This window comes from Callithrix jacchus, chromosome 5 (genome assembly GCF_049354715.1).
Source record: "Callithrix jacchus isolate 240 chromosome 5, calJac240_pri, whole genome shotgun sequence".
Taxonomy (NCBI): domain Eukaryota; kingdom Metazoa; phylum Chordata; class Mammalia; order Primates; family Cebidae; genus Callithrix; species Callithrix jacchus.
Genome location: NC_133506.1, coordinates 16260589 through 16275014, shown reverse-complemented (window position 1 = coordinate 16275014; position 14426 = coordinate 16260589). Strand labels below are relative to the sequence as shown.

Sequence of the window (14426 nt, the reverse complement as noted above, 5' to 3'; positions counted from 1 at the left end):
CGGATAGGATATTTTAGCAAAGAAATTAATTTTCCCAGGCCAGTATCAACCGCTGATCTGTGTTGGCTATGGACCACCTCACTTCTCTAACCACAGATTAAAGGATGTGTATGGACACGTCCCTGCTGGGAATGGTTTAAAGTTTCACAGCTTACCAAATTGATCAGAAAACAGATTTTCATCTCTCTGATCCTACAAGATATGTCTTTCTTACAAAGGTTTTTACATTAGCCCCTTGATTGATAAATTTGTTATGATTGAGAATTGTATTTTCAAGGGATTTTAAGGACATAGCCTGTTTCTAAAATCATTTCCTGGTAGGACATATACAAGTGAAATCTAACTGAATTAGTAAAGCAATGTAAAGCATTGCTTTTATCATAAATCTAACTGAATTAGTAAAGCAATGAATTAGTAAAGCAAGTCAGACATGCTGCAATTAGAGGATATGTTCAGCTGCACAATCGGAGGTTCCACAAATTTCATGGAGAACTTTTTTAAAGGCAATTTGACAGTGCTCTGTCAAAATCTGAAGGGTGCATAGGTTTTTGAGAAACAGTTCCATTTCTAGAAATTTAGCTCTAAAAAAAATTCTCACACAGATACACAAAGACCTTTGAACAAAGATCTTGAATCTTTCAAAGAGTTTGCAATAATGTCAACAGAAAAATGGTTAAATAAAATACAGCACATCCATATTAACAAATTTTACACAATGTTAGAAATAACAAGATAACTAACATATTGACATGAAAAGCTCTCCATCATACACAGTTAAATGGACAAAAGCCAGTCAGTCACAGAAAAAAATGCATACAATTATATAATATGATCCAGTTTATGTAATAAGAAAATGACATGTATACCTATATACGTAAAAGTACAGAGAAAAGGAGGGAAAGTAGCATTCTAAACTGTTGTCAATGGCTGTATCTGGGAATGGGTGTAAGTGAAAAAGGGTACATTACATTTTGCTTCCATATTCTTCCATTGCTTCAATTGGAACATATTAATGTATTATTTACATCATTTAAAAAACCCAGTGAAAACAATTAAAAGAAATCCCAGAAAGGACTTTGGTGATTTGTCCAATAATAGTGTCTTGGCAGATATGAGAGAAAGCCATCTCAAAGGAATTGCACTTTTATTTGATCCAGCATGGTCTCTCGTTTAAAAGCAACAAGGAAAATGAGGGCTGTTAAGTGGACTGCACCTTGAAACACTAGCCTGCAGGAACAGATGTGCATTCTATATTTCAGGACAAATATAGCTCCTACCAAATAGCAGGGGGGACATCTTGTGACCGGTTAGAGTTCAAATCAGTGAGGAAAGCAAGAGAACCTCTGTGTCACCTATTTCTCTACACCTGGGTGTTCATATTTTTTATTTATTTATTTATTTTTTCTTTGAGACAGAGTCTCACTCTGTCACTCAGGATGAAGTGCAGTGGCGTGATCACTGCAGCCTCTGCCTCCCAGGTTTGAGTAATTCTCCTGCCTCAACATCCCAACTAGCTGGGATTACAGGCACCTGCCACCATGCCCAGCTAATTTTTGTATTTTTAATAGAGACGGGGTTTTGCCATGTTGGCCAGGCTGGTCTCGAACTCCTGACCTCAATTGATCCACCTGCCTCGGTCTCCCAAAGTGCTGGGATTCCAGGCATGAGCCACCACACCAGCAAGATGTTCTTATTTTAAAGGACCACCATAAAATAGGAGAAAAAACCATGTTCTTCCTCCCTCAACTTTGTATATTTGCCAACAGCTTGAAATATGGGGTAAAGGGGGAGAATAAACAAGCAGAAATTCATAATCTGAAATCTATGTACACCAGAAATAAATGGCCATAACAACCTTTATAAGAAATTTTACAGCCAAAAAAAAAAAGGGCAAAACAAAAACTACTGACATTTTCTAGTACACAGCGTTTCCAGGCACTTACAGTTAACAAAATGCTCAAAATGGGAGCTCCCGAGTCAATCCACAAATGTGCTTTGTTAGGCCACACCATGGGCTGACGGATTTGTTTTCCATATCAATAATTTCCTAACATTTTAAAATGAGAAGACTCCAAATAACTCTGGATTTCATGCTCCTCTTGAAAATGTAGAGACACTGGTAATCCTGAGCCCTAGGCCCACCTGGCAGAAACCTGTCAGACCCAAGTGTTAGCTTCTCCATGGGAAGGGGCCCAATGGGACCCCTGGATGAGCTCAAGCCTCACCACTCCCTAAAGTCACTTACCTGGCTCTTAGAGGAATCAGAGTATACCACACCCTCATTGAAACCATGAGGAATTTCACCAGGTAAAAACTGACCTTCCAGAAAATTAAAACTATTTGTTTAGGCTACCACGAACAGCATTTAGTAATCTCCCTATCTCAGATTTAGTTTTAGAATTAGATAAGAATGCACAGTTTTATCCTCAACTTCTTATTTCTATATTCACAGCAGGATTGCCAGAAGCTTTTGTTATATCTCAGCCTAATCACTTAAATGATCACAAAACGTTTTATGGTAACAAGCCTTTCTGCAGCAGGTACCAGCTTAATGACAGGTAATACACAGTATGGTGGTCAGAAGTTGGAGTTCTGGTGTCAGCCTACCTGAGTTTCAGTCTCAATTCTAACTTCAACTCCCTGGGACGATGAACTTAACTTCTCCTAACCTCAGTTTCCCCAAATGTAGACTGGAGATGCTTTTAGGACACACCCAAAAAGGCTGTCAGAAGGATGAAATAAAGTGGCACATTTTAAGTGCTCAACAAATGTCTGTTGTTTTGTTCCATTTTGTTGTTGTTATTATAATATTACGTAAAGCAGGGAAGTTGAGTGCTCTTGCAGAAACTTCATGGGAAAATGAGAGCTATGATGACTTCCCCTAAACAGCAGAGACCCCTAATTCTTCCAGTGGAGGCCTTTCTCCCTCCAGGCCTAAATGGCTTTATATATATAATATATATGTAAACGTATATATATATATATATATACACATATACATATACATACATATATACACACATATATACGTATATATATACACATATATGTGTGTATATATGCGTATATGTGTGTATACACACACACACACACACACACACACACACATATGTGTGTGTTTTAAGCCTAGCTGGAAGACAGATACCCTGGGGACAGCATCTGGCTCACTGAGTTATATTGTGAAACACCACAATCACAGAATTGTGAAGCTACTAGGACTGAGCTAATGTTAGGTTCCTCTGTCCGAATGCAATCACTGGGCTAGGCAAGTCCAAAGGAAGATCTGGTACTATATGGTGGTCCTGTGGGGTGACTGAAACTTTCTGTGCTTGCAGAATGGCAAAGCAAGTGTCCCTTACAAGTTTTATAGGAATTTTCTCAGCCTCCTTTGTATGGATAAGGTCAATGCCATCTATCCCTATAAAGGAGAAGAGAGCCATAATACTAGTAGTACCATTAGAAGAAGGAGCAGAAACACTTGTTAAACATGATTTAACTGTTCAGGAGCACGAGAAGGGGCAATGTAACTTAAAGTAATGATTTTCCTGGCCCAAGGGTATCTTGTAGCTTGAGGTGGAATTTCCCAATCCTGGGCACACCCAAGGATACTGGGATCCTTTGAGTAGCTGTGGTAGTACACTGCATCATTCACAGTGCAGCGCCAAGCACTTTTGCACCATAAGATTATTCTCCTCGTTTTTCAGGTACGGCAACTGAGGCTCAGAGTGCATGCCCAGGGTCACACAGCTAAAACAGGTTCATCTGTCAGCATTCAAGCTAAAACAGGGCATCTATCAGCATTCAAGCTAAAACAGGGCATTTGTCAGAAATTCAGTGCCTGATGCTAATGCCTGAAGGTCTCAGCAACCACTGCTCGGCAAAAACCCACAGTGAAAACACCCACCAGCCAAGCTGCCTCTGGGAGGAAGCATTTCTAGAGCACATGGTCTTCACCTTGTGTGGGTCATGAATGCCCTTAGCAATTGATAAATCTTATCGACCCTTCTCAACATGATATTATTTATTTATTTATCATAGATAGGGTCTCATTCTGTCACCCAGGCTGGACTCCACTGATGGTATTACAGCTCACTGTAACCTTAAACTCTTGGGCTCAAGAGATCCTCCTGCCTCAGCCTTCCAAGTAGCTAAGATTACAGGCACGTGCCACCAAACTCAGCTAATTTCTTTTATTGGTACTTTTGGTATAAACTGGTGTTATTGTGTTACCCAGGCTGGTCTCAAACTCCTGGCCTCAAGTCATCCTCCCACCTCAGCCTTCCAAAGTGCTGGGATTAGAGGTGTGAGCCAGCATGCCGGGCCAGGCATAAGATGTTTAAATACATAAAAAGTACAATGGAAATCAATCTCATTGAAATATAATTATCAAAATAACTTTTATTTTTTTTTTTTGAGACGGAGTTTCACTTTTGTTACCCAGGCTGGAGTGCAATGGCGCAATCTCAGCTCACCACAACCTCTGCCTCCTGGGATCAGGCAATTCTCCTGCCTCAGCCTCCTGAGTAGTTGGGATTATAGGCATGCGCCACCATGCCCAGCTAATTTTTTGTATTTTTAGTAGAGATGGGGTTTCACCATGTTGACCAGGATGGTCTCGATCTCTTGACCCCGTGATCCACCCACCTTCAAAATAACTTTTTTAATGAATATAGAAGTAATATATGTGTTTCTCTTCAACCCACTAAATACCAAGATTTAGTAGCAGCTCTAACACCCGTCCCAATTGTCACTTGGAAATAAATGAATATAAAAATGTAACTCATTTGCCAGCTACATTCATGGACCCACCAAACTGCATCCTTAGCCCTCCATGGAGTGGTCCTAAGAAGAACTCCTGTTCTAGAGAAGAAAGGGAGATGACAAATGCAAATCAGGGGTCTGTGGTCTCTTCTCTCTGGATGAGTTGCTTACAATTACTTCAAGTTGCTTTTTTCTTCCTGTTTCTAAGGAAATGGCTACTTCAATTCACTCATGTCTGGGAGCCAAAGACATGCTTTAATTGTTCAGGAGGACAAGAAGGGCAATGCGTCTTAAAGCAATGATTTGGCTGGCCCAAGGGTATTTCCATAGCTAGAGGTGGAATTTCCCAGCCCTAGGCACACGGAAAGATCATGCGTCCTTTGAGCTGTGAAGGAGAGTCCCAGGAAAGGAGAGAAGATAACACTATCTTATGGTCACGTGGTGTGTGACATTCTCATTGAAGGTTTTATAAGTAGTGGTTAAGAGAGGTGTTCAGAGAAAAACCTTCTGATTTATGTCCCTTTCAACTATTTTGATTTAATAAAGGAAAGGAAAAGTAGACAAAGTTCATGAAGGGAAAATAAAGACTCTGCTGGTCATTCATTCCCTGGAACATAAGGATCTCCTAGCTGAGATCTGAAAAGTAGAGCATTACTACTTTCATCTCCTCTAGAAACTTGGGTTATACCGTCAGCATAGAAAAGCACCCAAAGGTGTGAGTTTCCACCCAGACTCTTACATCCAGAAAATGGGGTTTGGGAGTGGTTGTTGCAATGGAGTGAAGTGGACTTTGCAAATAAAATTTATTCCAAGGTGATATTTTCAAAGCAACCTTAATTCCAACCAAGACAATGCAAATGTCACACTCACCCACTCAGTAATACATAAACACCCAGGTCTGCCTCCACTGGCAAGGAAGTAAACTCATTTTTATATTTGGTTAAAGAATCACAGCCTAGAAACATGTAAAACCTTTATATCATTCTAAGGCATAACTAGATAAATAATATTACAATTTAAGAAAATATTTTTACTTTAAAGGGTGAGGCTTTATCAAAAGCAAAATTATTAAACAAGCAGATACTAAGGAATGAAAGAAAGAGCTACACAAGGTTATTCATTTCCCCAGTATGATAGGGAAATAGGAAAATATGGAATGGACATCACTGAGAATTAAGCAGTGTCCTTGTAAACACAGTTAACATCTGCAAACCAATAGCGAAACCACAGAAAGTCACTGCTGCCGCCCACCAGCGATGAAAAGCTGTATTTATTTCCCAACCGGCAGATAAGTCTCCCTGACAGACACTAACATGGCCTACCAGTTCATATATTACCAGGTGAAAAGCAACTATTTTAAAAACTTCAATCTGGGCATGAAATACCAACTGTGATCATTAAAGTGTCTCCATTAGTCCTTGACCTCATTTTGCATATCAAATGCAGAAGTTCTTGGTTTACGGGGACTCACTGTGGTAGACAGTTTATTAAAAGACCTGGGTCATTGGTGCTAATCAACATGCTGTTTCACCCTGACTTTATAAGTGATCACAGACAATATTTAGTCACAGCCTGCTACATAATTTTAAATTTCAAAGAAAATTTATACTTCCCCAAAAATAGCTGAGTTCACTAATAAGTGTGGAGAACATGAGAAATACAAAATCTTTCTTACATTACCTAAGTGCTCATGTCCAAAAAGATAAAATAGTAAATTTTATCTTTTGTTGAGAGTACTCAAGATTTCGAAATAAAAAATCAAACTCAGCTAATTACTGGTTTTTCAACAATCTGCAAAATTTTTTCATTAATTCTGTTATTTGAGCTTGCCAGCTACATCTGAAAAACTGGGGATGCAAATTCAGACACTAAACTCAGAAGCTAATTTCACTTATATTGTTACATCGTTTCACAAATTAGCATGCCAATGTGATTGCAAAGAAAACAGCCCAGCAGCCCTGAAGCTCACTTTCACCTCAATTTTACTTGCGGGGGCGGGGGGGGGGCAGGTAGTAAAGATGAATACCAGGCACACATTTAGTCATCATTTCAATTCTTAATAAATCAAACCCCAAAATGAATTTAGTGGTACCTTAGGAAAATACCATGTTCATCGAAATTGCCAAATATAACCGTCCCGTGTTGCCAAAGTCAGCAGTAAACTCTAATCTAAAGACAGTTGTGTATAATCTTGGGAAAGGCAAACTAGCTGTGCTACAGGAACTGAATGGACTCTGCTGTGGATGAAATACCTCGGAGCTGATACAGGTTTTCAAAATCTATTTCTGCAAAAGCTTTTTGGTAACCTGTTCACCTTTTCAACTACGATATTTATCTCATAAGGCAAAAACATACCGCCTTAGGATTCCAGGACATGTAAGCAGTTTAACATCACTCACATTTTCAGACTTACAACTATAAAACTTCCAACAGAGTATTTTAGAACAAAGCTTTCTGCGTGGGTATGCGTTTGCAAAATAAAGGTAGAATTATCCTGACAGATTTAAATGTGCACCCAGTGATCAAATGGAGTCAGAAATTCTGTTTTGACAGTTACTTGTAGAACAGCATTTTCAACAGCGATTAATTCAGAGCTGGGTAGTGATATCATCAAAACTAAGTTCCGATTGTTGAGTGATAGTAGAGTTGAAAGGAAGTGTAGTCCATAAGCTAACACATGGTGCCTTAAGATACGTTATGTCACATTCAAAAGGTTACTTGTTCTGGTCACAAGTCTTATGTTCATAAAAGTGCCAATAAAAATGTTTTGCCATTTGAAAAGTGATTTTTTAACGAAAGCAGCTGTTCTCCAAAGATGGCAATCATTTATTAAACTTCTACAGTTCAAAAGGAGGATGATGTGATAGATCAGTATACCAGCTGAAAACCATGCAAGACTGTCCTATGAAAAGCACAGCATTCTGGATTACATAACACAGATAGTCGGGGATTACACCACATGCCCCTGCTGAGCAAGACTTTTGATCTTCTGTAGGATTCTGTAATTTAAGTCACTCAAATTTGAAGAATATAAAATATGAGGGTCTCAGTTCAACCACACATTTCTGAAAATAGCAGTCTTGAAAACAAAACAAGAATAAAGTTAAAATTTTACACACACACACACATACACACACAATTTTTCTATTCTGAAGAGCATAGTTGTTCAGACACTTTCTTAACCTCCTTGGAGCCTCCCCAGGTAAAGTCACCAGTTGCTTTTCTTGGTCATGTTTACATTACAAATCTGATTTCTCTTCAAAGGGGAAATTCAATACCATATTTTTAAATGATATATAGCTGTCTATGTTTGAAAGACATTATTGCTAGCCAAAAAGTTATTAAACAGCTATCTCCACATACTTATAACTTAAATATATAGAATCCTATGTATCATATTTATGAAAAAGAAAATGGTGACCTTTCCTGAAAGTGCTGGCCAAAATTAAATTTCAAATACATGGTTTAGAACAATAGCTAGAATCACTGCAGAAGGAAAAAAAGTTAGAAGAGTAAGGTCATCTTTCAGATATATCCATATTTATGGAGACTACGGTAGGCAGTTGTATTTCTCTCTAGGAAAGTGATAGTTGTATGACAGTTTTATGATTCTAGATAAAGTTGCACTTAAACACACTTGGAAATTGGAGAATTCCATATTTCTATACTTCGATTCAGTACCATCTACAAAGTCTACACTCAGAAGTACTGTACTATACAGACTCGAATTGGTTAAGGCAAAAGCAACTTTAAAATTCTGAAAATAAGGATTTCCTTCATTAGCAGGCTTTTAGGAGGCCCAAACCCTGCCCCCAATGAGTGCTAAGCCTGTCAGTGTTGTTTTAAGTGGAAATGGTCAATCATTTCTATGATTTCTCCAGAAGAGGCAAGATCCACACGCATACACATTTACATGCGTTGCACGGTGCCAACTATTTCCAACCAAAATAATCATATACACGTCGAGCCGAGCTATTTCTAGCCCAGAAGAGGGTGAACGTCTGGAGAGAATCTGAGGAAACCCAGCAGACGATGACTACAAGGGAAGGGGGATGGCGTCTGGGTCCCCTGCCTCCGGCGCGCAAAGGGCGCTTCGCACTCGGCACCTGCACTGGGTCCCCGCTGGGCATCCGGGCGCGCGCGCACGCGCGCGTCCCGGACGCACCCACGGAAAGCAAACAAGCCCCGCGGGCCAGGGCGGGAGGGAGCATCCTCGGGCGGGACCCGAAATGCCTTTTCCTACCTGTCACTTTGCCTGGAGCTGCTGCCGGGGATGCGGCGACGGCCGCTGCCTGGAGACCCAGTGTGTACGCGCGTGTGTGCGCGCGCGTGTGTGCGTGTGCCTGTGTGTCTGTGTGTGTGAGATCTTGTTGGCGGTGCAGCTCACTTGCTGCTCCAGGCGCCACCACCCCCTCCCCGCCATAAAGAGCCGCCGCCAAGCCCCCTCCCGGCGAACCCCAGTCCCGCCCTCCCGCCAGCCTCCGCCCCCCCCTCCTGGCTCCCCGCCTCCCCGCCTCCCCGCCTCCCCGCCGCGCGGTCCTTACCTCAGCCGAGGGCGGGGGTCTCCGCCGTGGCTCCCCGGCGAGCCCACGGGGCAACGCCGACCCGCCCGCCCACCGCCGGGCCCTGCGCGTCCCCGGCTCCGGGTCCCGCCGCCCCTCCGCGGCCCGCCGCTCCCTCCTCCCCTGCCCCCGAGCCTCCCTCCTCGTTCTCGCCTCCCGGCTCCAGAGCCCGAGCAGTCGCCTCGCAGCCCCAACCTGCCCAGGCTACGGAGCATGCCCAGTGCGGCGCGCCCGGGCTGGGCTGGGGGTGGGCAGGGGCCGGGCCGGCAGCCTGGTTGCCTCGAGCCCGCGTGGCGGGGAGTGGGCGCCGGTTGGGTCGGGGGTGCAGCCTCGCAGGCCGGGGGCCGAGCGGCCGAGGCGGGCGGAGGGCAGCGCCGGGAGGAGGTGGGTGGGGCGCCTGGGGAAGCCGGCCCTCGGCGCGCTCCTCTGGGGTCTCTCTGGTGGACCCAGCGGCATGTGCCCGGAGTCCAGAAGTCGGGGGCACACGGGGTGGCGCGGGGCGCAGAACCCGGGAGTCGGGGGCTGGGAGAGCTGCACCCTCCTCGGATGCGAGACCCGCACCCCGCTGTGGGCCATGTTGAGGGGGGTCAGGACTCGCCAAAACCGGGCCCCCAAAGCCGTTGGCTGGGTGGGGACGTGCTTATTTGTTTATATTCGGTTTCATAAACACATACAGCGCTTACAATGCGTCCTGCAGTGTTCTGAACGCTTTTTATTCATTTAATCCCTAAAACAATCTTCCAAAGCAAGTACTACTACCTCTTTTTATTTCGCGGGTCTTACACGGAGCCACAGAAATTAAGTGGTTCCAAAAAGTCTCCCACAAGTGCAACCTCAGACATGCAAATCCCCCAGACTTTGCTCCCTGGGATGCTGGGACGCTGCTCCAGCCAGTTCCTAGCTTTCCCCGGCCCTACAACAGCCCCCAGGTGCCTCCGTGTAACACTCACACCCAAACCCTAATAGTGTTCAGTCGGCACCACCCTGGCTTAGACCCTAACAAAGTGCTCCAGGACTCCGGAGGGCTCCCTCCTCCCCAGGCCACTCCGCCTCCTCCTTCTCCCGGCCGGCGGCCACCAAAACCCGGAGACGTGGCACCTGCGCATTGGGGACTGGGGCCATGCTCGCCGCAGCACTAGGCATGCTCAGCCGCCTGAGCCGGTCCGGCTGGCCAGGAGGAAAGAAAGGGACAGATGGGGCGTGAAGTGTAAGAAATGGAGGGGGGAATGTTTGTGCAAACAATAGTCCAGGCTTTGATGGGCAGGGGCAGTTGCAGATGCAAATGGCTCACTCCCCTGGCATATCCTGGCCATTTCTAGGCAAGGCTAAGAGATGGGGAAGTGACCATCAAAAGTTTAACCAACTGGGCCTCCTTAAGCAAGAGGGGGCTGAGGTCCCACTGACCACTCCCCAGCTAAACTACTAAGCTGTAATTTTAACTGAGCATGGAAAAAAAAAAGTTCCTCAGTAGCTGAAGCTGTTTGCCTGTGAAGAAGCCAAGAAAAATATTCCGGACCAAGTTTCCCTGCAAGATTGGAAAGGAAGGATCCCAGGGAAGGGCTGGTGGCTCTTCACTGTTAGGGATGTTAAAGATGTGGTGATTTTGAGTGATTCCAGCAAGATAAGGCAGTGCTTCTCAAAGTGTAATGGGCACACAGGTTGCCTGGGAATCTTGTTAAAGTCCAGATTTTGATTCAACAGATCAGAGGTGGGATCAAAGATTCTGCATTTCGAACAAGTTCCCACACCATGCTATGTTACTGTCTTTAGATCAGATTTTTAGTTGCAAGAGGTTAGGGCAGTATTATAGGCCTGCACTTTATTTTATATGTATAAGAAAACTAAGATTCAAAAAGGTTATGCAATTTGCCCCCAGGTCACATGGCCAGTAAGTAGTATCACTAGGCTCAAACCCAGTTTTCCAGGGCTACCTGTGTGTGTTGCTGTATTCCCTAGGTATCATTCACAGACAGATGAGCTGAAGCAGTCATCTGTGTCTTGAAAGGTTTTTGTGTTGTTTTGTTTTGTTTTGTTTTGTTTGAGACAGTGTTTTGCTCTTGTTGCCCAGGCTGGAGTGCAATGGCACAATCTCAGCTCACTGCAACCTCTACCTCCTGGGTTCAAGTGATTATCCTGCCTCAGCCTCTTGAGCAGCTGGGATTACAGGCGCCCACCACCACGCCCAGCTAGTTTTTTGTATTTTTAATAGAGATGGGGTTTCACCATGTTGCCCAGGCTGGTCTTGAACTCCTGACCTCAGTTGATCCACTCGCCTCAGCCTCCCAAAGTGCTAGGATTACAGGCATGAGCCACTGTGCCTGGTCTGACAGTTTTTAACAATAGAACATAATATTGGTAGGTAATGCACCCAAACATACTATATCAGTTAACCCTTGCTGTGTAACGAACCACATGAACACATAGTAGCCTGAAGCAACAATTATTCATCAGCTCACAATTCTGTGAATCAGCAACTAGAGCTGGAATCAGCTGAGCAGTGTTGTTCTCCTGGGCCTACTCATGCAGCTGCAGACATGCAGAGCTTGGAGCCTCATCTGGATGGCAAGGATGACAGGCTATTCCCATATGGCTTCTTCGTCTGGTGAGTTCCTAGTTCCCAGCAGCAAAAGAAGGAAAACCCCAATTCAGCATAACATTTTATACCTCTGCTTACTAATGCCCTACTGGCCAAAGCAAGCCACATGGCCATGCCCAGATTCAAAACATGGAGAATTAACTTCAGTTTTGGTAAAAGGAGATGCAAAATAAAGTCGTATTTTGTTTTTAAAATCTACCACACACAGATCCATAAAACTAGCTCTCCTACCTTAGAGTTCAAAGTTATATAGATTAAGCCTTTCATTTTATATATTGGTAAACTAAGTCACAGTAATCTTTTGTTGTTACTGTTGTCTTCAATCTAATAATGTGTTTATTAAGGAATCTCGAATCAGTTAGGTATAAACATTAAATACTTTATTTCTCTAAATCCTAAATTCAATCCAAATTCTAAATTCCCTTACTCTGCCTTTGATGACATCTTAGACTCATTCAACAATTTTTTTTTAGACAGGGTCTCACTCTGTTGCCCAGGCTAGAGTGCAGTGGCATCGTCATGACTCACTGTAACCTCAAACTCAGGGGCTCAAGTGACCCTCCTACCTCAGCACTCCCAGTAGCTTGGACTACAAGTGTGCACCACCACACTTGGCTAATTTATTATTACAATTTTGTAGAGGCAAGGTCACACTATGTTGCCCAGGCTGTTTGTGAACTCCTGGGTTCATGCAATCCTCTTGCCTCAGCTTCCCAAAATGTTCAGATTACAGGTTTGAGCCACCACTGTGCCTGGCCCATTGAACAAATCTTTTGAAACCTTCTATGTGCCGGGCACTATTCTTTACCTGGGATACTAAAGTAAGCAAGAGACAAAATTATTGCCCCTAAGAAACTTAGATACTATCCCAGGAGATAGACAATAGCATATTAAAAATATGTAACATTGTGCCAGGTGTGGTGGTTCATACCTGTAATCCCAGCAGTTTGGGAGGCCAAGGTGGGCAAATCACTTGAGGTCAGTAGTTCAAGACCAGCCTAGCCAACATGGCAAAACCCCAACTCTACCAAAAAATACAAAAGTTATTTGGGCATGGTGTCATGCACCTGTAGTCCCATCTACTTGGCAGGTTGAGGTGGGAGAATCACTTGAACCTGGGAGGTGGTTTTATATATATATTTTCTTAATATATATATATTTTTAAATATATATATTTAACATTGAGTAGTGCTAAGTAGTGTTCTATATCTATATATACATATGTAAAACTGACTGGTGCTAAGAACCACTGTGAAAAGAAGGCTTCCTGAGATGAGGTGGAAGGGCAGCTATTTTAGATAGGGGTCAGAGATGGCTACTCTAAGGTCGTTTGAGTGGAAACTGAATGAGAGATGTTAATATCTAGGGAACAATGTTTTCAGCAGAGAGGGCAGCAAAAGCCCTGAGATGCGAATATGCTTGGCATGTCGGAGGGACAAAAGGAGGCCAGAGTGGCAGAACAAGACATGGAGTGAGCAGAAGTGGGGTCACAGAGGCAGCAGGGGGCCAGACCATGTAAGATCACAGAAAGGACTTCAAATTCTAGCCATGAACCCACTGGAAGTTGTTAAACAGGGTCATGACATGATCTGATTGATGGTTTAGAAAGATGTGCATTAAGAATGCCTGTGGGAGGGAGAGTAGAAAACAGACCCTATTCTAAGGATACAGCAGTGGGTCCACTAGGAAAGAGTTTATCACTTTTCAGTATTAAAACAGACCAAGTGTATTAGTCTGTTTTCACACTGCTGATAAAGACATATCCAAGACTGGGTGATTTATAAAGGAAAGAGATTTAACTGAATCACATTTCCACATGGTTGAAGAGGCCTCACAATCATGGCAGAAGGCAAGAAAGAGCAAAGTCACATCGTACATGGATGGTGGCAATCAAGAGTTTGTGTAGGGGAACTCCCCCTTACAAAACCATCAGAGCTCATGAGACTTATTCACTATCATGAGAACAGCATGGGAAAGACCCATTTCATGATTCAAACACCTCCCACCGGGTCCCTCCCACAACACGTGAGACTTGTGAGAACAACAATTCAAGATGAGATTTGGGTGGGAAAGCAGTCAAACCGTATCATCAAGTTAGACTTTCACCTCCAAACTCAACTTAAATTCAATCTTCTCCCTGTCCCATTGCAAGTCCTACTAGGTGCCTTAATTATTGAAGTGGAAAGGTAGTGGCATAGGATCCGATCTTTGAACACTTTCCTACCCACTGCCCTTCCCCAGCCACCCTCCCTAATCCTGTCATTTGCCCTTCAAGGCCTAGTTCCTCCAGCATGTTGGTCAGGAAGAAGGAAGAAGAAAAGAATCATGTCTCAACCCTTGACCTGTAGCCATGATAGTCCCTCTTGGTTCACTGTGGCTCCTTCTCTGGCTAGGATGCCAGGGACATGCTCTGTATCAGATGTGCAATGCAAGCTCTCTGCCATGGAGATAATAAGAGAGGCCCTTGGAGTGTCCTTCTGGAACTTCCACCCCCAGGTTCTCCTTCT

At 43.6% G+C, this 14426-nt stretch overlaps 2 protein-coding genes across 4 annotated transcripts in view; both read right to left on the bottom strand.

Moving 5' to 3' along the window:
- PLCB4 (phospholipase C beta 4) overlaps positions 1 to 9158 on the bottom strand; it is a 397376-nt gene extending 388218 nt beyond the window's left edge. For all 3 annotated transcript variants that reach the window (XM_078371334.1, XM_078371335.1, XM_078371336.1), the window contains exon 1: positions 9005 to 9158. The gene's annotated coding sequence lies outside the window, so the exon portion shown is untranslated. The remainder of the gene's footprint in view (positions 1 to 9004) is intronic.
- LOC144582454 (uncharacterized) overlaps positions 1 to 9547 on the bottom strand; it is a 160818-nt gene extending 151271 nt beyond the window's left edge. The window contains exon 1 of the mRNA XM_078371339.1: positions 9306 to 9547. Within this exon, the coding sequence (XP_078227465.1) occupies positions 9306 to 9538 (233 nt within the window). The 5' untranslated portion in view covers positions 9539 to 9547. The remainder of the gene's footprint in view (positions 1 to 9305) is intronic.
- Between the last annotated feature and the right edge of the window lie 4879 nt (positions 9548 to 14426).